General features: G+C 35.4%; 1 protein-coding gene across 6 annotated transcripts in view; it reads left to right on the top strand.

The window, feature by feature from the left end:
* CCDC102B (coiled-coil domain containing 102B) overlaps positions 1–25,211 on the top strand; it is a 357,152-nt gene that overhangs the window by 273,555 nt on the left and 58,386 nt on the right. For 2 of the 6 annotated variants that reach the window (XM_069569171.1, XM_069569166.1), the window contains 2 exons: positions 14,517–14,555; positions 18,972–20,145. The exons of 1 other annotated variant lie outside the window; for it this stretch is intronic. In XM_069569171.1, the coding sequence (XP_069425272.1) occupies positions 14,517–14,519 (3 nt within the window). In that variant the 3' untranslated portion in view covers positions 14,520–14,555; positions 18,972–20,145. Of the gene's footprint in view, positions 1–11,877; positions 11,947–14,516; positions 14,556–18,505; positions 20,146–25,211 lie in introns of those variants that run through there. 3 more of the 6 variants (XM_069569170.1, XM_069569167.1, XR_011252448.1) reach the window with 2 other exon arrangements.

Genomic DNA, 25,211 nt, shown 5'->3' with positions numbered 1-25,211 from the left:
GAGCCACAAGGAAAGCCCAATATTACATGATTTTCCTACTATTCTTTTTATATTCTTTCTCTCTTGAGAACTCATTACTGGATGAAGACTTAATCCCTTCTTCCCCACAACTTCAACCACTCTTTCCCTGTCTCATCACATTGGGGTGGCCCCAAAGTTGTTCGGGGTTTTCTGTATGTTATCTTTCCCCAGAGCCACTCTTGTGCCTCTTTTATACAGAATATAAATGATGTTACTTGAAGTCAATGTTTCATCCTTTACCACAGGTTTTGAAATAGTACCAAAAATGCCATAAGTCACAAATTAGTATGCATTCTTTTCTTTATGACTTTGACATGCTTGATGTTGTCTACACATCCTGTGTTTTCCTATAGGGAGCATGCCGCACAGTATTGCTTTTATGTATTTTCCTCTGAACTGGGCTTGGGAGTTCTATTTCTTGCTTTCACTTCTACAAAAGTCATTTAAGTTATTTTAAAAATCTTGATCCCTGTGATTATATCTCTGTAATTAAAGTGAAGGATAAAATTACATTTTTAAATATCCCCCCCCACCCCCGTGAAGAATTGTCTGTCTTAATATTTGGCCTTGTTCCTCCTGCCCTTCTAGAAATTACTTGAGTAAAAATACATAAACTAGAGATACACATTTATAGTTTTATTAAATACATTTACCCTGATTTTCAGTTTATAACTGTTGTTGTCTGCTCACTAAGTCTTGTCTGACTCTTGTGACCCCATGGACTATAGCCCGCCAGACTCCTCTGTCCATGGGATTTCTCAGGTAAGAATACTGGAGTGGGTTTCCATTTCCTCCTCCAGGATATCTTCCTGACCAAGGGATCAAACCTGTGTCTCCTGCTTGGCTGGAAGATTCTTTACCACTGAGTCACCAGGGAAGCCCATGTAACCGTTACACGTTAGACTTAAATCAATGACTCATTATTTTTGATGTTTGTAGTCAACCTACTCCACACTTTTGGTATTGCTGAGCCCCTAAATTTATGTCACTTTTCAGGTGATTGAGGTCTCTGTGTGAGAGACAAGTCCTTTATCTTTTCCATCCAGCTAAATAAAGTCATAATTTCATATATATTTAAACTTAGACTAAATGTCACACTTCCCAATTCATATTTGCTAATTTATTTGCCAGAGATTAGACTCAGATTCATATTTTCTGTGTTGACCATACTTTTAAGATGTTTTGGTATTTGCATTTTTTAAATGAAAGCACATTTAACTGTTTTTATTTGCACTCTTAATTAGTATTAAAGTTTCACTGACATTTGATTTGGCTCGTACTGATCTCTTTATTTTGGTTCTTCACTCAGTAATCTGGGAGACATGTCTCATGAATTTGTCCAAGAAGGATAAGCAGCTCCAGTTGCATTTACATGTGAAGAACAACTTGGGGGTTGAATATAATTCTCGGTTCACAAAGTAGTGCCATCAACAAACACAATTCTGCTGTGCTGGTGTTATACAAGAGACATCTGTCATTAATTTAATGTTTGTCTTTTTTTTTTTTTTTTTTTGCTACAAACGTAGTAACATTAGTCTTATTCTTTGACTCTGTGAAAAGGAACTATTCCAAGGTAAATTTGAAGCTAGTAAGTTAGGTGTAGCTTTTAAAAATTGAAGTATAGTTGATGACAGGGAGGCCTGGCATGCTGTGATTCATGGGGTTACCAAGAGTTGGACACGACTGAGCGACTGAACTAAACTGAACTGATAGTTGATTTAAGTTAGATGTAATTGTGAAGAGTAATTTAATCTGAATGTTCAAGTCTTTAAATTTCAGTTGAGACAGAGATGAGATGCAATATTATTTCTCATGTATTTTTATTTTTCTATGTTTATTTCCACTTCAAGATCATTAATTATTCCTTCAGAAATGTCAGTAGATATCTGCTTTGCCATGTGTTTTCACTGTATCAATCACATTATCTCCATGCACTTTTAACTCTTAGATACTTGTTTCCTCTGAATTCTGAGACAGCTTTTCAACTTTGTTCAGTTTTCATAGCTGCTAGTATTCTGCACTCAAGGTAATTTTAAAATTTTTCATGGGTTTGCTTTTGTCTTTCTCTTATGTTAGACAGTTTTTTGGGTTTTTTACCCCCATTTTGGTCATTAACTACAACAGCTTCCCTAATAATGTTCCATGTCTCCATCACAAAGGCCACCTGACATCATGTCTTATAAGAGATTCCTAACAGAATTAAACACACACACATAGAATTTCAAAATTTAACTTTTCTTTGGGTATTTATTTTATTTTATTCTAACTTCTCACAATATTACATCCTTTCATTTTCTTGATATTTTTTCCTTGGATGAAATGTTCTCACTGTTTTGTTGTTGTTGTTGTTGTTGTTAAGTGTTTTGTTGACTTGTCTTATATGAGGAGATATTTATTCAGGTCAAAGTACCTACATTATTATCAATTCATTTTCTAAAATTTCTGTAGCCTTTATACCATGTGATCCTAATGATAGAGAAAACATCACTAGTTCAACTTACCACAAAATGACAATTACCTTCACAATTTAAACAGTGAGTCAGAAAGACTGAGGGGAAGAATAAAATTTGTTCCAGCTGTTGGTTTTTAAGCAAGGAGATATATAGCAATTTGGCAGCACTGTCTTTGTCATATTTGAAATACTCTGACACCTTCCTATTAAAATACGTATTAAACATTGCAAACTTTTAAAGCATTTCAGCAGCACTGGAAAAGAGTAATTTTTGGTATAGAGAGAAGTCGGGGTTTCCATTAGGAAATGGCAGGACCCAGCTGCCCACCCAAGCATCATCTGGATCTTTGGTTTCCTCCTCTGTAGTTCTGGCTCACACACAGCCCTACTTTGTCTGTCTGCTTTCTGTCCTACTTCTAATTTTTTCTTCACCCTTTATATCAGAGGAGCATGCAGCATTTAGTTTGGCAGATCTTCTATCACCCAATGAATGGCTTCCAACTCCCACCCATGCTTTCTATCTTTTTTCTGCCAGAATAATTCTCTCCCCCTATTTTGACAGGAACTCTTGGCAAGAGAGAAAAAGACTCTGAACGACTTTAGGATATATGGCATAAATAGTTGACTTTAGACCCTCTGTGTTCAAGGTTTTCTACTTGGCTCTCCTTGTGATATGCTTTATACCACCACAGCTATACTATGGTATAATAATCCCAGTTGGTACTTGGAGTTAAAGTCTTTTATAGCCATAAATGTGTGTTATGCAACGACAGTCAAACGCTGACATATATTTTTTCCCAATGCTTTATGGTCTAGAATTGTACCGGGATTGCTGTAGGTAAATTAAATGTTACTTGGGATTTAATGCAATGCATTGTCAATACCAAATAATAGATAATAAAACAGTGTAATAAATTACCTTAAAAAAAGTACAGAAAGTTGTTTAATGTACACCATCAGCTCTTATTTCTAAGACTTTATGTGGCTTCCATAATGGATTAGATCAGCAGATTAGCATTGCTAAAGAATATTAAGAGTTTCCTGAAAAGGAGCTGATCATAAAAATACCTATCCTTGCTTCTCCTTATTTTCAGTATTAAAAATTAAAGTTTCAAATGTCACCGTGCAACAGAAATACAATGTGAGCCAGATATGAGCTGCAGGTTAAAAAGGAAAGAGTTTCTGAATTATGTTTTACTCACCCTAACATGTCCAACATATTGCCAACTATCAACATATAATAAATATAAAAAAGATAAATGGAAAGATAGCCCATAATCATGAATTAGAAGAATTAACAGTTAAAACAGCCATCCTACTAAAGGCAATCTACAGATTCAATGTAACCTCTATCAAAATTCCACTGACATTTTCCACAGAAATACACACCAAAAAACTGAAATTAGTACGGAACTACAAAAGACCTTGAATAGCCAAAATCACCTTAAGAAAGAACAAAGCTGGAGGCATCATACTTCCTGATTTCAAATTATATTAAAGTGATAGTAAGCAAAAGAAATTATGGTTTTGACATAAAAACAGACATAGATCAATGGAACTGAATACTGAGCCCACATATAAAACTGAAACATATATGGTCAATTAATTTACAACAAAGACCAAGAATATATGTTTGGGAAGGAACAGTCTCTTCCATACACAGTATTGGGAAAACCAGGAAGTCAAATGCAAAAGAGTGAAATTGGACCTCTGTCTTCAGTTCAGTTCAGTTGCTCAGTTGTGTCCGACTCTTTGTGACCCCACGGATTGCAGCACACCAGGCCTCCCTGTCCATCACCAGCTCCTGGAGTTTACTCAAACTCATGTCCATTGAGTTGGTGATGTCATCTAACCATCTCATCCTCTGTCGTCCCCTTCTCCTCCCCCTGTCTTACACCATACACAAAAAGTATCTTAAAATGGATGGACGACTTGAATGTAAGTATCTGAGATGATAAAACTCTTAGAAGAAAACATAGGCAGTTACTTTCTTGACACTAGTCTTGGCAATGATTCTAACACCAAAAACAGAGGCAGCAAAAGCAAAAATAAACAAGTGAGACTATATTGAACTGAAAAGCTTCTGCATAGCAAAGGAAACCATCAACAAAATAAATAGGCAGCCTGGGAATGGGAGAAAATATCTGCAAATCACTGTTCTGTTAAGGGGTAATAACCAAAGCATATAAGGGACTCGTAAAACTCAATAACAAAACACCAAACAATCCAATTAAAATATGGGCAGAGTATCTGAATAGACATTTTTCCAAAGAAGACATACAGATTGCCAACGGGTGCATGAAAAACTATTCAACATCACTAATCGTCAGGGAAATGCAAATAGAAGCCTCAGTGAGTTATCACCTGACATCTGTTAGAGTGGCACCATCAAAAAGACAAGAAACACCAAATGCCAGCAAAGATGTGGAGAAAAGGGAGCTCTGTGCACTGCTGATAGAAATGTAATCAGCACAGAAACTACGGAAAGTAATAACAGCATTCCTCAAAAAATTAAACATAGAACTACCTACCATGTGATCCAGCAATTTTACTTCCAGTTATTTATCTGAAGAAAATGAAAACACTAACAAGAGAATTTCTTCACCCTTATGTTTACTGCAGCATGATTTTCAGTAGCCAAGATAGGAAAGTGAAAGAAAATGTCAGTTGCTTGGTTGTGTCCGACTCTTTGCGAACCCATGGACTGTAGCCTTCCAGGCTCCTCTGTTCATGAAATTATCCAGGCAATAACACTGGAGTGGGTAGCCATTCCTTTCTCCAGGGGATCTTCTTGACCCAGGCATCGAACCTGGATCTCCTGCGTTGCAGACAGATTCTTTGCCGTCTGAGTCACCAGGGAAGCCCAGTCAAGATACGGGTATAGCCTAAGTGTCGATCACTGGATGAGACAGTAAAGAAAACAGTGTATATACAAATATACAATGCTCTACTACATATTCATAAAAAATAAAATCTTGTCAATTGGGGCAGTGTGGATGAAACTTGAGGGCACTATGCTAAGTGACAGAAGTCAGAAAAGACAGAAACCATATGGTCGCACTTAGGTAGGAATCTAAACAAACTAATGAAGCTCACAGATACAGAGAACAGACTGCTGGCTGACAGATTCTAAGGGTGAGGAAAGGGGTCAAATGGGTCAAATGGGTCAAAAGGTGCAAATTTCCAATTATAAAATAAATAATCATGGGCATGCAGTGTGCAGCATGGTGACTAGGGTTAATAATTCTGCACACTTACTGCACACTTAAAGTTGCTAAGAAAATAGATCTTAAAAGTTCTCATCAAAAGAAACAAATTCTAACTATGTGCAGTTGTAGATGCTAACAAGATTTATTGTGGCAATTACTTTACAATATCTACGAATATTGAATCATGAGGTTGTACACCTGAACTAGTATGTCAATTGTACCTTAATAACAAAAGGTTGTTGTAATTTTTTGATACTTACTTTATACTTAGAGCAATACATCTCAATTTATACTATCTCATGACTGTTGCCTGATAGACGAATAGGGTTAATTACCACCACTTGAAGTGCAGAAGTAAGCTGTGAGGCAGAGTATTTAAATCCTTTCCTTCTAGAAATAGCAATAAACATTTAAGGAAAAGCAAAATTTATTTTGTACTAACTCTCATATTCCATATAAGAGAAAACACAGTCAGTTCCTCTTCTAGATAAACTAAATTAACTAAATGGTTTTCTGAAGTATTATAATACTTCTAGGCATCTGTAATAGGAAAATGCATGCACATTTTAAAATCTCAAATATATGTAATTAATTGCAGTTATAACTGAGAAAGTAACAGCTACCACTTACTGCCTGCTCTGTATTGAGACATGAAGCAATGTCTTAATATAAATTAATGTTAATAATCTTTAAAACTTAAAAATATTTCTGTTCAATGAATGCATATATGAAACATATTGTTTATTCTTCCTATGTTTTAGCTATGGTGGAGCAGAAGTCTCTGGGTCAGTCATCACTGAACACAATTAGATATATTTTTGGAGATCATGTTATTATAGGTTTTTCCCTTATTTTCTGTTGACAATGTATTTCACTAATTCTAAATGGATATCAAGACATAAGGTGAAAATATATTTTCCCTGTTCAGCTATTGTGATTTAACTGACCTTTGTCTTATTTAAGAACTGAAGAAGTGAGAGATGGAGACAGTCTAACAACCCGATCGTTCCTGTTGGGAAGTTTATTGTCTGGGATTACCTTTTTAAAGTTTATGTTCCTTAATTATTATTAATTTTGGCTTCCATTGGGACAACTTAAAATGGTCCCTTTCAACTGCTTATAAAAAAGCATATGCCATTGTTTTGTTAAAGTTTGTCTGTAGTGTCCTTCCTTCAAAATGTGAGGATGTAAATAAACTCTGTAGAGATTACTTATATGCTATTGAAAATACCAGTCATAACACTGTTCTAGTTGTTTGACTGTGACTAGCGAATTTCTGGAATGTCTGTCTTCTGAAAAACAGAAATACATTGTGTGGAAGAGGAAGTTATGTATGTCAATAACATTTTACAGTGCATTCCTTACAAATACTTATTTAAATACAGAATTATTTAAATTTTTAGTTACTCAAATTCAAGTGTATTTCCATTTCATTATTTTACTGCCCCTCAAACTGTATAATATTCATACGTTATAAGGTATCTCAGTAAGTGTGTTGCTTGTAAGCTACCCTGTGGTGTCTTGTTATGGCAGCCTCAACAGACTAAGACATGGTTGGAGCCTGGTGTTAATCCATTTTTAGCACCAGTGTACTTCAGTTGACCCCCAGAGGATGAGATGTTTGGATGACCCAGTGGACATGAGTTAGAGCAAATTCCAGGAGACAGTGAAGGACAGGAAAGCCTGGAATGCTGCAGTCCATAGGGTCTCAAAGAGTTGGACACAACTTAGTGACTGAACAACAACTTACAACTAAAGCATGATTTTGCTTGTAGGAGCAGTGTTTCTGGCATCTCAAGTGCAAGTCTTAATGTGTATATCAAGGTTTCTCCAGTACAACCGGAAGGAACCTCAGCTTATCCCCAGAGCAGTGAGATCTCTAAAGCTCTCAGCTCCTCAGTATCTGTTTTCTGCAGGGCCTTCCAGAATCGAGTCTTGCACGTGATCAACACAGGACCTGTTAGAGGACCTAGGACATATTCTATGCAGACATTTGGAGTGTGTCTCTCTCCTTAAACCCCAGCCACTCCCACAGTCCCAGACTCTGCTCTGTGTCTCCTGCACTCACTGAGACCATATTCTCAGTTGGGCTCTATTTCTCTGTGCAGCATTTTGAAAAATGTTCCTCGTGAGACATGCAGGTTTAGTGTAGGTCCCATTTCAAATACTTCCCTTCTAAAATTCACGGCATAATCCATTGCTTTCAAATGCCTTTTTATATGTATTTTATACATTCTGTCCCATTTTTATAACTATTTACAGCAGTTGGATAAGTTTGATACCAGCTATTTCATCTCGCTCAGAAACTATTAGTTCTTCACATATACTTCAGCCACTCCCAATAAATCAGAAAATTCAATTAAATCTTTTATGTTCAAATTTTCTCCCCATCTTTCTGCTACTACTCTGGTCTAAATTATCATAAACTCTTCCCTGGATTCCTACACTAGCTTTCAACTCATAGCTCCAGTTTCAGCACATATTTTAGAGAGTGGAATTCTAGAAATATAACATATTATGTCCCTCTCTGGGTGAAATTTTTCAGTAGCTTCTCATTAAACTTAAGAGTAAATATTTGAATTCCTTCCAGTACTTGGGATGATGTAAGCCTTCTAAATGGTTTTCTATGCACATCTCTGTTTCTTCTTTATGTTTCAGCAATACTGATTTTTTAAAATTTATGCATCTCCAAAATTTTACCCACAGCTATACTTTTAGCAGCCTGATTTTTTTTTTTTTTAATGAACATGACATGCTCATTATTCTTCCCCTGACTTCTTTCTCCAGTTTCAGGTGACAGCTTAAGTGTTACTGTCTCGGTGAGGCATTTCCTGATCCCATAAAACTTTACTCTTAAATCTCCCAGCATCCTAATCTTTTAGCTCAAGCCACATACCATAATGTGATTCCCCACTTATACACAGGTGTATGCTTTTAATGTCTATTTTCCATATGTAAGCATCATGAAGACGGGGGTCTTGTCTTTGTTTTAATTAACACTCTGTGCCCAATGATATTACATGGTATGTGGTACATAATAGCTGTTACAGAAACATTCACTGAATTAAAGAAAAATATATAATATTTAACTTCAGAAAGAAGGAGGTTTCAAAGTCAACATCTGGAGGTTTAATAATTAAAATTTTCAAAGAATCTTTAAGAATTGGAACTGGAAGCAATCAATAAGATTACTTATCCAAGCACCATGCTTATTTAATAATCCCTTTGATAACATCACCTATACTTGAATCATTCCAGAATCAGGGACTATTTCACAAGGAATTATATTCTATTTTTAGACAATTCTTATTATTTTAAATTTACATAGTTTATTAAATTTTATATTATTTAAATTTATATAATTTAAGCCTTCTATTGAAACATTTTACTTATAATCTTATGGCGAGTGGTCTCTCACTTTTACTAAAGAATTCTGACAATACCCACATTTTTTTCCTTTTATATTTCTTCTGAAATTAACTAAAGTCGTAATTAAAAATGAAAATTATTCTTACATCTTACTGTGTTACAAAGTGACATTCCATTTTGGATGCTTTAACATTATTGGCATTCTTTGAGCTATATGTTAGATCTATTTATCACTGTGCATAGTCAATGATTCATATTTGCATGCACTATAAGAAAGAAATTTTGAATGTGAGTCAAAATATAGACAAAAACACAAATTTATGGAAGGACAGTCTTTTAGCTAACATTAACAAAGATATATGAAAAATTTAACTACAATGTTCACATCTGCCCATCATTGTCAAAAAAGAAATGAAAATCTTCGTGTGTATGTATGCATTACAGTAAACAGTAACTGTTTTGAATAAGACTCATGTAACATAGAAAATCTACTTCATGCACTTTAGCTCAGTGTGTGTGCATGGTTTAGAAACATATCTATACTGTCTCACAGAACTGTAAAACAGTCAAATGAGAAAACACATTTGAAAGCATTTTTAGTTTTCAAGTGAAATGTTCTAATACTGCCCACTGTAATCATAAATAATTTTAAAGAATTGTTATATATATTTTAAAAATAAGTAAAATAAAAGACTAATCATAGACACAGTTGTTTGCTTCTATATGCATGAAGCAATTTGCAAAACTGAATTATTTTGTTACCACGGTCTCTGTTTCTGAATCATTTTTATCACCCCTATTTTTGGGGATGTATTTGTTGGGTTTGCTGACAGAGTGACCCACTTTCTCCCAGCTCTTCTTTGAGACTATATTAGACCCTTCTAAAATTGTATTAACTTTTATGGGTCACTATATGAGTTATTGCTTCAGCACAGTAAGTTACATTTTCCAAACTGCTGCCAATGGATCTTCATTAATCTGGGGAAATGGAAGTGTTTGGTGGTATAATTACATATTGTATCCTTTCAAGATTCTGGGTGAGTAAAAATAGAAACCATGTATGAGATAATGGTGTTTTAGCTACGATACTAAAATCTAATAGCACCCATTTACACATTCATATGTAAAATGTTGACATGAGAATATATAAGCAGTCCTTTTCAAAATGCTGTGGTAAGATTATACATTGATCGTGCTTTCTCTAAACATAGCAGTAAGAAATAAGACCTGTTTTTATAAAGTCATTAAGAAACCTAAGTGTGTTTAGTGGTACAGATAAAACTGTTTATTAGCCAGAAACAACAGCAGTGTAGCTGCAGGCAAGAGTGTGCCTGTCTCTGGATCCAAATGTGGGCCGTGATGAATATGACTCAGGGTGGCAAGAACCAAATTCCCCCCTTATAGAGCAAAGGGAAAAAGGGAGAAAAGACATTCACGACACTTGAAGAATCTCCCAAATTTCTCATCATTATCAAAAGCCTGTACAAAACTGATCAAGATAAAAGGAGGAAACACCTATTCTTGTAGGTTTTATCAACTTTAAGAAACAGATAAAAAAACATTTTAGAGAAATTCAAAAGCTCGTTCCTTAACGTATGTTATGAGACAGGAAGTTATTAACACTTAAACTTGATAAAAATAGTATAAGAGAAAAGAATTACAGGTTTATGTATGATTATGGGTGAAAAAAATTCTAAGTGATAATTTTGGCACATGGAACCTAGAAGTGTTATAAAATATTCATCATGACCATATGGTGTTTATCCTCAGAATTCAAGAAAGGTTCTCTATCAAAAATGTATTAATATATTCTACCAATTCAACTCAGAAAATGGAATGATTATTATAAAAAAATAAAACAATTTTAAAATGTTAACCCATTTTCGTAGTTAAAACTAAGAATATCTGAGAAGTTCCTTTTTCTACTTAGAATTTCTACTTTAAAGATATCAAATATTATTATTTACAGGGAATCATTTAAATTCAGGAGTTCAGAAACAAACTAAAATAGCAAAAATAACCAGTAAATCTGCTATTCAAAGTTGTACCACAGTAGATGAATAAGCAAGAAGAAAGAGGCAATTGTGCTATTATATACAGACAAAACATATATCCAAGACAAGGTATAGACCCATTATATAAAAAGTTAAATTTTCTTGATAAAAGTTCAATTAACTAAAGATAATAAGAAAAAATTCAAATAACAATTCAAACTCTATGAAAAAAATATTTAAAATATGGCTCTGAACAAACCAAAACAATGGATAACATGTTATGATAAGAATGTCATTTCTCTCCAGACTAATCTTTAAGTTCATGTATTTCCAATCAGAATATCAACAGAAATCCACATGGAATTTATCAAATTGTATTGATATTCATATAGGAGGGAGTAAAGAAAGTAGTTTCAAAAATAGGTATGCTATTTCTGAAAGCAAAAAAAAGGAAAGTATCAGATATTGATAATCATTTAGAACTATGATAATTAAGGTAATGGATGTTGGCTTCATAGATCACAAGCCATGTTCTGACCTTGTGGAAAACTGCACAGCAAGCAAGTAGAATGTGTTCAACTTGTTCATAGATAAACACCCCTGAACAGTATTTCCTATTAAAATCAAATATAAGAATGTCCACATTTTCCAATGAACATTTCTTTTAGCCATTTTAGAAATTACAAATTTAAAAACAAGGCCAGGTGGTGAGATTATGTCTTCTTATAATTTATATTACTTTAAAAATGAACTAATACAGTGAACATAAGTAAACACCAAGTCTTTTTTTTCCCCTCTGTGACTGTAATGTTTTCACTATTTTGATAAACAGTTATCCACACATATATGTCATAGATAAATAAATGGATCGGTGAATGGACAAACAGAAGGAAAAAGAAAGGTAATTCCATTATTTCAAGAATATTCTTTGTATTGCTCATTGCTTTAAACCAAACACTTAGAACAATGTCTGGAACATTTCACATGTGTAAGAAATATTTTCTTTAATATAAAAATACTAATTTACCATTAAAGAAATCTTATATACTTAACTGCATTCCCTTTATTTAAAAACACTATCACGGCAGGTGGATTAGATAATTTAGTGCTGAAATTTCATAGAAGAGGTCATATTGCGTATTTCACATTTGCAAAAGGTAATTTTTTTGGTGGTGAAACTGAGTAAGACATTTTAGAGAGTAGAAATAAGGAAATGTTACCTCAGTGGTGGTTTACCAGTTTTTCTAGACTTGTAAGTTAACAGATATTTGAAACCTACACTATTCAGATTGAAAATGTAATAGTATATAAGACCTATAGAAATAGAAGCACAATTTCTGTTCTTTTATTTCTGAGTTCAGAATCCAAATGCAGATGTGAGTAAAGCCTTATATTTAAGTTTTGAAGGTAAAGTGAATATTGTGATAGGAAAGCTTTGACATTTTAAAAGATGGAATTCCAAGACAGCAAACAAAGATTCTAATCTTTCTTGGCCATGTGTGTTTGCACACAAATGCTTGCATTATTTACAAGAACATGAGCAGGTAATCATCTCACTTACTTATTTGCATTTGATATTGATTGATATTGTTTCTTAATAGATTTTCTTCATCATTCTCTTATTTTGATTTAGAGATGATAAACTTATATGTGAATGAACAAATCTGCTCTTTTCTATATAATCTGTATATCTCTAAATCTTTTGTTTCCATGAATGAGAAGTTATAAAATATGAAATCATCCTGTGACTCTTTATTTCTTCATGGTACAGTGAGAAAAGGAAATTAAAGCTAAATTCCATCAACCTCATGAATGAATAACTACACTGTACATTAAATCTTATCTTGTATTTCATAGTATAGCTAAGAATCTCACATTCACACTTCAGTGGAGCTATGCTTTTAAGAGCATTCTTAAAGCAGCTACCTGAAACAATTTTAAATGTTCTGTTTTCAGACATACAGAAATATACACACACATGTGGTCATTTCTTCTATTCTTTTAATATATTTGTTTTTTCTTTCTGATTTACTTCATTCTGTATGACCTGAATGTAAGGTCATACATTACAAAACACAGGGAGAACACTCTTTGATATGAATCACAGCAAAATCCTTTTTGACCCACCCCCTAGAATAATGAAAATAAAAACAAAAATAAACGGGGCCTAATTAAACTTAAAAGCTTTTGCACAGTCAAGGAAACCATAAACAAGATGAAAAGACAACCCTTGGAATGGGAGAAAATATTTGCAAACTTCGGTTCAGTTGCTCAGTCATGTGACTCTTTGTGACCCCATGGACTGCAGCATACCAGGCTTCCATGTCCACCAAATTTTGGAGCTTGTTCAAACTCTTGTCCATTGACTCGGTGATGCCATCCAACCATTTCATCCTCTGTCATCCCCTTCTCCTCCTGTCTTCAATATTTCCCAACATAAGGGTCTTTAAGGAGTCAGTTCTTCACATCACGTGGGCAGAGTATTGGAGTTTCAGCTTCAACATCAGCCCCTCCAAAGAATATACAGGACTGATTTCCTTTAGGGTAGACTGGTTGGATCTCCTTGTATTCCAAGGGATTCTAGAGAGTCTTCTCCAACACCACAGTTCAAAAGCATCAATTCTTCAGTGCTCAGCTTTCTTTATAGACTAACTCTCACATCCGTACATGACTACTGGAAAAAGCATAACTGACTAGATGGACCTTTGTTGGCAAAGTAATGTCTCTGCTTTTTAATATGCTGACTAGGTTGCTCAAAGCTTTTCTTCCAAGGAGTAAGCATCTTTTAATTTCATGGTTGCAATCACAATCATATCTCCAAAGATATACAGATGACCAGCAAACACATGAAAAGATGCTCAAAATCACTAATTATTAGAGAAATGTAAATCAAAACTACAATGAGGTATTACCTCACAATAGTTAGAATGTCCATAATCAAGAAATTTACAAACAATAAGTGCTGGAAAGGGTGTGGAGAAAAGGGAACCCTCTTGCACTGTTGGTGGGCATGTACACTGATACAGCCACTGTGAAGAACAGCATAGAGACTCCTTGAAAAACTAAACCTATCATATGATCCAGCAATCCCACTAATGGCCATATACCCTGAGAAAAGCATAACTCAGAAAGACACGTGCACCCCAGTGTTCATTGCAGTACTGTTTACAATAGCCAGGATATACTTTTAACATACAATAGCATAACTTGGTGAAACGAACTGAAGGATTTGAGGCAGGTAAAAGATAAGGATTTAAACAAAAGATCTTTATATGCATAATTAGTATGTAACATTTCTATAAATGGATTAACATAATTTATCATTCATATTTTTGGTCTACTATGGTATTCCCATTCCTCATTTTTATAATATCTTAGTTCACTGATATATTTTTGCATAGAAATATGCTTTAGAATGTGAAAGCACGGCCTTTGATCTAAGGAAATATCTCCCTATTTTTGTACCCATAGTGACTTCTAAAGACAAGAGAAATGGCCTTGAATTCAAGGGTAAGTGTCTAACTCTTCACAATAACCAGATTAAGCTAACTAAAAATTATGCAGGATATGGGACAATAGATTCTATGTTGTTCTTCAATTCTAATATAAAACATTGGCACCTAAATATTTTCTATCATCCTTTAAGGCATCTAGAATGTATATTGTTAAATTGCAATCTATTATACAACATTTGTGAACATCATTTTGGTACATTTTTGTCTTTTTAAAATTAAGCTAAAACTCTGTACATTCTAATTTCTTTTTTTTTGATAAATTCCATATGTTACACTTTGAAAATGCCCTTTATGTGTAGACTTCCACTTCCTTGTTTAAATGTTTTACATAAGGTATTTTCTTCCTTTCATAGCTACATGCTAAATAACTTTAATTATAATTTTAAAAATGTTTATATTGAAATTGTCTGATTCGGAGAAAATGCAGATCATGTCAATGAGCTATACTATTTCCGCTGAATTTTACATTTTAAGTAATTTCCATTGTTGGTGTGTTTTTCATGATTTAAGATTTAACTTTGACATTGATACTGCACAAATTTGTATTTGAGTTTTATATCATCAATTGGCACCTCAGAGTTGATGCCTAAGGAACTGAGTGGTAGAATCACACAGCTCTTCAAGATTTACAATATTATCTTATTATTATTATTGCCACGTCTGTCAAGAACACTATAGAACTCTGGCTGTAAAACTTGCTTACACATTCAAATGTGAAGACAAAAATATTGATTCAATCACAGATAATTTTCTAGCAGCACAGTTGATGTTCCATGTTTACTTCTGGTTATTAAATTTTGATGATTAATCATCTCTATGACATATGCAATTGACAACCTCAAATAGCAAAAATTAATGATGACATGTCATTTCAACTTTTAAGAACATGTCTTCTGCTTTTAGAAATTCCCATTTTGAAAAGAGATTAAGTAAAAAGGAAGTAGTTTAAGTTATTTGGATTGGTTTGCATGTGTGTAAGCAGGAAGTTGACAGAATTTGCATTTTTTTAACTGTAAGCAGAAAAATCTCAGAAACCCATACAAATCTGAATTTCCCCTTTGGTTGAAAATAATACCAAGCTCATAAATGCCAGCTGATTTCTGATAGAACTCCCACAAAATTGTATTTTATTGTATTTGTTACTTTTTATCTCTATGGAAAATAAGGTCAAATTGCTATAATATTCATGCCTCATTTATCTATTTGCAATAGAATTGCTAGTGCAGAAATAAAGAACAAGATATGATTCTGGGAGGGAGAGAAGGAAAGAAGATTAGCTAAATTGCTTTTAACTCCTCTAAGATAGTTAATTAAAATCAACTTATGCTACCATATCTTCTGCTTATACCTCATTTCATTATGTTAGCTTTATTTACTAAATTTATTAAATCTATTACATTTGGGTATATAAAGATAAATATCTCATCTATTTAAGTCATATAATCAAATATTAATTCTGGCCACAGAATTTAAATTTTAAGTTTTTGCCATAGAATCTAAAATTTAGTGTGTATTTTTATTAAATGAAAAATATTAAATTTGAAAACCTGAAATGTTGTTAATAAAATTTTCAGAGGTAATTTCATGGACCCATGAATTCCCACAAATATTTTCATTGAGGGGCCAGTGGTGTGTGGTGGATTTTATTAGCACTATATTTACAGATCTAGTGACTGCAGCCATGAAATTAAAAGGCGCTTTCTCCTTGGAAGAAAAGTTATGACCGACCTAGATAGCATATTCAAAAGCAGAGACATTACTTTGCCAACTAAGGTCCGTCTAGTCAAGGCTTTGGTTTTTCCTGTGGTCATGTATGGATGTGAGAGTTGGACTGTGAAGAAGGCTGAGCACCAAAGAATTGATGCTTTTGAAATGTGGTGTTGGAGAAGACTCTTGAGAGTCCCTTGGACTGCAAGGAGATCCAACCAGTCCATTCTGAAGGAGATCAGCCCTGGGATTTCTTTGGAAGGAATGATGCTAAAGCTGAAACTCCAGTACTTTGGCCACCTCATGTGAAGAGTTAACTCATTGGAAAAGACTGTGATGCTGGGAGGGATTGGGGGCAGGAGGAGAAGGGAACGACAGAGGATGAGATGACTGGATGGCATCACTGACTCGATGGCCGTGAGTCTGAGTGAATTTTGGGAGTTGGTGATGGACAGGGAAGCCTGGTGTGCTGCGATTCATGGGGTCACAAAGAGTCAGACATGACTGAGGGACTGAACTGAACTGAAGTGAACTGAATAAACATTGGTTAGGATACTAAGAGACTTTATAATACTAGTATATTAAAACTTGCAATGGCCAACTGATATTTTTTATTTAATTCCTGAAATTCTTTCATAACTAGTCATATATTAGAGAAACTTATTTGGACAGGGGCTTAAATGTAAAATACGTGTAGATACTTGCTTGTGATAAAAATATATATTATACTGTTAGTAATATCGACAAATAGAATTATTGAGAAAGTTTCAAACTTTGCTAGATTTTCATTGAATCATATGAAGTATTTGAGAGCCTGAAACTATTATTTAGTTAGAGAATAACTGTGTCAGGGAAATATAAGTGGGAATGAAATGATCCACCCTGTGAAAGTTCAGCTTTGCCTTTATGTCTTTTCTTCATATATATGTATATATCTGTGAGTTACCACTTCTGAAGTATATTGGTTTAGACCAGTGTCCTCACTAGACCTTTATCAGAGATGAGGGTCTTCACCATCCTTAGCCCACACCACACAGTCTCCACCTGAAGCCATCAGCATTCTCTGCAGGTTCGCCCTTCTCCAGAGGCAACCTGCACCCACCCACCTGTCTTTTGATTTCTCAGAGTGTATGGCTTATTCATTTTCAATGTCTCTATTATTTATTTTTATTCAAGCAGAGTTGCCTTATACTATTACTGTTAGTTTCAGGGGGTATAGCAGTGACTTTTTTTTTAATGGATTATAAGGTTATTATGAAATACTGGCTATATTCCTTGTGCTATGTATTATATACTTGTATCTTAATTTATACCTAGTAGTTTGTACCTCTTAATCCCCTTCACCTATCTTGTCAACCCTTTACACTCATTCTCATCTCTGGTAACTACTAGTTTGTTCTCTGTGAGTCTGTTTCTGTTATGTTTCTTTGTATTATGTTTTAGATTCCACATATAAGCAAAAATACACTGCACTTGTCTTTCTCTGTTTGACTTCATTCACTAAGCATAGTACCCTCCAGGTTCATCCATGTGGTCATAAATGGCAAGGTGTCATTCTCTTTTATGGTTGAGTAATACACGTGTGTGTGCGTTTCACATCTTTACCACTCATCTGTTGACAGACACTTAGGTTGTTTCCATATTTTGACCATGGCAAATAACGCCACTATGAATGTCAGGGCATATAGATCTTTTTGAATTACTGTTTTCATTTTCTCTGGATAGATACCCAGGAGTGGAATTGCTGGATTATCAAGGAAATGCAAATCAAAACCACAATGATATAGCACCCCATTGCTGTCAGAATGCCTGTTTTCAAAAAGACAAGAAATAATAAGCACTGGCGACAATGTGGAGAAATGGAAACTTAGTACTGTTGCTGGGAGTGTAATTGGTGAAGCCACCATGGAAAACAGTATGCAGGTCCCTCAAAAATTAACAATGGGACTACTTTTGCTTTTTAAAATACAAATTTTTACATACCGACACCCCACCCTGTATTCCTTATTCCAGGATCATGTAAAAGTTTTTCCTCTTTCAAACAAATTTATCCCATTTACTCTGATCTTATTTTCCCTAGCTTATCTGGAATCTAAATTTGGCCATGAAGCTTATTTTCTCTTGTCACAGACTTTCTGACTTTGTACAAGCTTCTTCGATGCTGCCTGTCAAACATATACTTAAGTTTCTGAGTGATTTCACCTTTTACAGTTCCATTTTTAACTTCCTTTCTTGCAGATTCCTCGGGCTGAATATTCCCTAGTGACTAATAACTATGTCCATTTCCTCAATTTACCATTTATATTAACTTAATACATGTTTCTATAAGGCATCCTATATGCTGAGCATTGCTGCAAGCAGTATTGTATTTTTAATGCATTATTATATTTTAAGCATATGTACTACATGTGTGTAACTCAATCCATCTGTTCTTAAAGACCATGAAAAATTGTTTTTGATTATGAAAGCATATTTTCGCATTCCAGAAAACCTCAGAAAATTGAAAAAACATGTAATAACAAAAGTTATTCACAATCTCAAAAGTCAGAAATACTGATAACATTTTGCTCGATTTTGCATAGTTTTGTAAGTGTCTATGTGTATGCATAGGTTCATTTTGTGTATTTATAATGTATGTATGTATTTGGATGATCCTAAGAGCTAAGAATTGCATATTTACTCTGTTATGCATTGCTCTAAGTAGAATTCTGCATAGAAGTACTGATGCTGAAGCTGAAGCTGCAATACTTTGGCCACCGGATGCAAAGAACTTACTCATTTGGAAAGACCCTGATGCTGGGAAAGACTGAGGGCAGGAGAAGAGGATGACAGAGAATGAGATGATTAGATAACATCATTGACTCAAAGGACATGAGTTTGAGCAAACTCCAGGAAATAGTAAGAGACAGGGAAACCTGCTGTGCTGCAGTCCATGGGGTTACAAAAAGTCGGACACAAATTGGCAAATTAACAAGTAGAATTCAGCCATCTAATCTCAATATCAACTGTGTATTTATTTCCCCCATTTCAAAAAGGATGAAACTGAGGAAAAGAGAGCTTAAGTAATTTGCTTATTAAGTAACAAATCTGGGATTCACATTCAGGCAACCAGACTCTGAAGTCCATACTCATGTATATAATGTCTGTTCTATACAACCTCTCTCTGGACACACACAAACACTCTCAGACTTATGCATATACTAAATATATATCTATATGCTAGCTACATGATTACATAGTATAACCACAATTATATCTATGCAGATTTGACCCTTTTTATCCAAAATTATTTTTAAATATTTTGCACCATTTTTAGATTATAATATTCTAAGGTATGGATGTGAGAGTTGGACTGTGAAGAAGGCTGAGCACCAAAGAATTGATGCTTTTGAACTGTGGTGTTGGAGAAGACTCTTGAGAGTCCTTTGGACTGCAAGGAGATCCAACCAGTCCATTCTAAAGGAGATCAGTCCTGGGTGTTCATTGGAAGGACTGATGCTAAAGCTGAAACTCCAATAGTTTGGCCACCTCATGCGAAGAGTTGACTCATTGGAAAAGACTCTGATGCTGGGAGGGAGTAGGGGCAGGAGGAAAAGGGGACAACAGAGAACGAGATGGCTGGATGGCAAACTCAATGGACATGAGTTTGAGTGAACTCCGGGAGTTGGTGATGGACAGGGAGGTCTGGCGTGCTGCAATTCATGGGGTCGCAAAGAGTCGGACACGACTGAGCGACTAAACTGAACTCAACTGAAGGTATGAATGTGCTTCCCTGGTGATAAGAATGTATTATTGGAAGCTATTCTATTGTTAAACATTTTTCTTTCAAATACTTAAATATTGTCCATATCATTGCAATAAACATCTATGCATATAAATTTCTGTTCTAATTTTTCATTATTAACTTAAGAATACTCTGGGGACAGAGGAGTCAGACACAGTCACTGATGTTTGGGTGTTTTAGTGAGTCAGTGTGGGGAAGTTTGTGGGGGGTTGGCAGAAAGGGAGAAAAAAATAGATGCAAATACGAGTAAGATCCCATACTATTTGAGTGCTGGACAGGAACTATCAGTATACTGTATAGACAATAGTGAGAGAGAAGAAGCTAGCTGATGGTTTATCTTATTTGTACTAACATGAAAATATCATGGCTAAGAACTATAGTTTGGCTAGGGAATCTAAAGGGCTTCTAATAATTCCTCCTGAGGTGTCTTGGGAAAGGAAAAATGACCATCCATATGAAAAATTTGATGAATGTAGGCTATTCATTCGATTAATCTTAGCCTCACTGCTGATTTTGTTTTCTTCCATGAATCACTTGGCTCCACTATAGGCCAAGTTTAGATGGATTAGGTATTATCCAACCTCTCTTGCTTTTAATACAGTGATTTTCTTCCCTTTCATTTCTATGGTTGGGTTTTGGTAAAATAGTCTATTGCTTTTCATGTTTAAGTCTTTTCAACACCATGGATAGTTTATGTATTTGTGGTCTTATTCCAAATGATCACTGAAGTAAGACTGTTGGGAGTGAGCAGAGCTTGAGGCCAGCCTGTTTTTGTGGCTCAGGGAAGGCATCTTTACTTCTTCCCAGGCATTGCCTCAGGGCCAACTGGACTTGTAGTGATCTACTTACATAATCCTGATTTAATTTTTCTTATGGGAAATTATGCAAGTTCAGGAGCTCTACACCCTTGTATTGAAATAATTATTTTCAAATTCCCCAAGAGTGGTTTTCCAATTCAAGGGAAGAAAAACATTCATCCCAAGACTAATAAAATGTCCACCACTAAAAAGTGTTTTGAAAAGCAATGTTTAATTTTTTTCTTCATAGGCTTCTTTTTTGTAAAGGAAAAGGATGTTTATGTTCAGAGTCATGAAGCAAGAAACTATTCTGGTTTCTTACATACTAAGCGGAAAGAGGAAATAATGCTTCATCTACTTCCCTAAGTCTGTGTGACTGCAGTTAGACCTTCTGGTAGCTTTTTATTATGGGTGAGAGTCTGCTCAGTGTGTTTTAATTTCTTCAGAAGACAAGCTCCCATCTGTAAGGAAATTACACTCTGCCATGACTGAGCGTACAGAAATTATTTTTCAGGGAGGCAGAGAAAAATAGAGAACAACAGAACTATAAAAAGTAAAGAATTCAAGTAATCTGGATCAAACCAAAGGAAGGAATATCTTGTGGATGTTCCTTAGAACACAGGACATTGTTAATCTTTATAAAACTCACCTGCTCCACCTTACAGAATCAGCCTTACTACACTGATTCCTTTCCTAGTTTTATTTTCTTTATGCAAACTATATAGCCTTAACATTGAGAGAGTCAGTTCCTAGGCAGGTCGATAAGAAGTCCAGGATTCCCCAAGGAGAGAGGGGTCTGGGGTTCTCAAGGAGACAGAGGTCTGGAATTCCCAAGGAGGAGGAACAAAAAACCTTTTTTTTTTCTCTCTCTCTCTACATTCCTTAGTATTAGTCACATAAAACAATTTTTTTTTTTTTAACCTTTAAGGGCAGAATTGATGATTACACAACAAACAACTCAGTTTAAACTCTATACTAGGGATTATATAACAACAACGTATCCTGCTTGAGGACAGTTTCTCCTTCCTGAAACCCTTCTGACTAATCCTGATATCTTAGAAAGTAAATTATGGGAGTCTGGTAGGATCTTTCTATTGTTGAATTCTAATCCTGTTACTCTGAAATGTAAATTGTGGGAGTGGGTCTGGGTAAAATTTTCACAAACTTGAGACATTCTTTTGATTTATTGTAATAACATTAAAAAGTATACAATTCCCTTGCTAAAGACTAGGGAGAGGGGCACTCTCCTCCCTCTTCTGATGTCTATGTCAGAAGTTTTCTCTGCCCCTTTTCACTGTAATAAAACTGCCACACAAGAACCCTGCATGGACAAGCCTGGTCTCTGGTCCCAACGCTAAATTTTCTTCTTCGGAGATCATGAATCTGTTCACCATAAACTATCAACATCAAACAAACTTAAATATTTCTTGTATCAAAAGATACTTTTAAAAATATCCAGATTTTACTGAGATCTAATTGATATGTAACATTGTGGAATTTTAAGGTGTGCAATGTGAATGATTTGATACACATGTGTTGTGAAATGATTACTGCAATAAGGTTAGTTGAACATTTCCATCACCTCACATAATTACCTTTGCTGCATGTGTGTTGGAAACCCTTAAGGTCTAGTTAGTGGACCGAGCGACCCCACTACTGGGTACCCTGAGAAAATCACAATTCAAAAAGACACAGCACTTATAGCTTAGAGCAGTACTATTTACAATAGCCAGTACACGGAAGCAACCTAGATGTCCATCTACAAATGAATAGATAAAGAAGCTGTAGCACATATATACAATGGACTCTTAGGCTTAAAAAGGAATGAATTTGAGTCAGTGAGGTGCATAAACCTAGAGACTGTTTTACAGAGTGAAGTTAAGTCAGAAAGAGAAAAACAAATATCATACATGGCTCAGGCAGTAAAGACTCTGCCTGCAGTGCAGGAGACCCAAGTTCAATCCCTGGGTCAGAAAGAGCCCCTGGAGAAAGAAATAGCAACCCACTCCAGTATTCTTGCCTGGGAAATCCCATGGACAGAGAAGCCTGGTGGGCTACAGTCCATGGGGGTCTCAAACAATTGGACACAAATGAGTGACTAACACATACACTGAATCTAGAAAAATGGTACTGATGAACCTATTTGCAGGGCAGGAAAAGAGACACAAACATAGAGAACAGAATTATGGACACACTGGGGGAAGAAGAGAGTGGGACAAATTGAAAGGGTAGGGTTGACATATATACGCTACCATGTGTGAAATAGCTAGGTAATGGGGAGCAGCTGTATAACACAGAGAGCTCAGCTCAGTGCTCTGTGACGACCTAGAGGGGTGGGATAGGGGTAAACGGGAGGCACAAGAGGGAGGGGACACACGTACATGTAGCTGATTCACGTTGTGTAGCAGAAACTAACATAACCTTGTAGAGCAATCATCCTCCAATTAAAAAAAGATCTTAGTGTTCAAAACACTCTAGTGACAATATGAGTAGAGTTTTCTTCAATCTAAAGTGAAACTTAGTAAATAAATAAGAGTGAATTGATAAAGCATTAGTATCATTAAAAATAAATCATTTTTCCTTTTTTCATGCTTTTGTTTCTATCCTGGGGGGCAGGGAAGACCAGCTAGCACAATTATCAATATATTCCATCCCATTTTCTTTCTGCTTTCATTCCTGAAAATACGTTCAACAGCTCCACCTCCATTTCTGCCTTAATGTGCTCAGCCTGCTGTAACAATGATCATGGACTGGGCGGCTCATAAACAATAACAAAATGTGATTTTGTCACAGTTCTGGAAGATAGAAGTCAAAAATGAAGGTGCCCACATGGTCAGGGGAAGGCAAACTTCTTTGTCTCCTCATGGGTTGAGATGGGGCTGGAAGCAATGTGGGGTCTCTCTTAAGAGGGCAGTGATCCCACTCATGTGGAGAAGGAAATGGCAACCCACTCCAGTATTCTTGCTTGGAGAATTCCATGGACAGAGGAGCCTGGTGGGCTACAGTCCATAGGGTTACAAAACATCTGGACACAACTGAGTGACTAAGCAACAATCCCACACATGAGGGTTCCACTCTCCTGCCCCAATCACCTCCCAAAGGCCCCACCTCCTAATACATCACACTGGGCATTAGAATTCCATCATGTGAGTTTTGGGGGCCACAAACATTCAGACCATAGCAACATCCTCCCTAAATCTAACATTTCTTATTCTACTTTCTTACCTCTCAGGACCGGCATTAAACTGAGTGGTTTCAAAGAAACTGCACGATGTCAATTAAAGTTTAAGTTCAATAGACCTGTCATTTGAGATCCAAAATAGAGAGCTCTAAAGGAGTTCCTGCAGTGTTCTGACATCACCGCTTCTGCATTGACATATCTCTTCTCACCACGCAACTAGAACTCAAAGCATCTCTGTCTCAGGGTCCCATCTTCTGACTAACAGCTTTACTCCTGCCTGGATGATGTATTCAAAAGCACAAGCAGGCTGTTTATATGTATGCATAAGATTACGTTTTGTTCTGACACATGATTTTGAGAGAGCTAAAATCCAAAATTAGATATATCTATCTGCAAAACAGACAATTATAAGTTAATCTAAAATTCAGCATGTCCTCCAGGGTACTTGTGCCATATTCCCTGTTGGAGAATGTTTCCTAGATGAGACATTAGCTGTTTCCGTGAGCACATACATGCTAAAGTTACAGCAAAATTTGATATTGACTCATGAAGGCAATAAAGAAATTATATTTGTCTACTTCATTATTAATGTTTTGGCTTAAGTGCATTAACATTTTTCTTTTGTTTTAGATGATGCCTTTGGCTGTGAGACTGTTGTTCTGCAAAGTTCAAATGTATAATAGAAAAGGGACTTCCCTCATGGTCCAGTGATTAAGACTCTACTCTTTCAATGCAGGGGCTCGAGTTTGACCCCTGGATGAGAAACTAAGATCTTGTGTGCCGTGTGGCACAGCCAAAACAAAAGTAGAATAGGAAAGCTTAAATACTGTCCATTTTGTAGTTGTTACCTTGGTTCTGTTAGTGCTTCTCCTCTACGGAATTGTTACCTTTACAACCTCGCTATTTGTAGATCACAAATGTCAACTAATATTATTCTATGCAGATTTCCTCTTTTCAGATAAGCTAAGAATTCAGGTGAAGTTATGTTCAATAACTTGCTGAGAGTTTTTCTGTGTGTTTAATGATTTACACTGGGGTTGAACCCAGGTCTCCCTCATTGCAGGCAGATTCTTTACCATTTGAGCTACCAGGGAAGCCCCCTTCACTTATGTTCAATAATTTGTTGAGAGTTTTTCTGTGTGTTTAATGATTTATATTAGGTTCTCAATAATTAACTTATTG

Source organism: Ovis canadensis, chromosome 23, assembly GCF_042477335.2.
Source record: "Ovis canadensis isolate MfBH-ARS-UI-01 breed Bighorn chromosome 23, ARS-UI_OviCan_v2, whole genome shotgun sequence".
NCBI lineage: Eukaryota > Metazoa > Chordata > Mammalia > Artiodactyla > Bovidae > Ovis > Ovis canadensis.
This window is presented reverse-complemented; position numbering and strand designations above follow the sequence as displayed.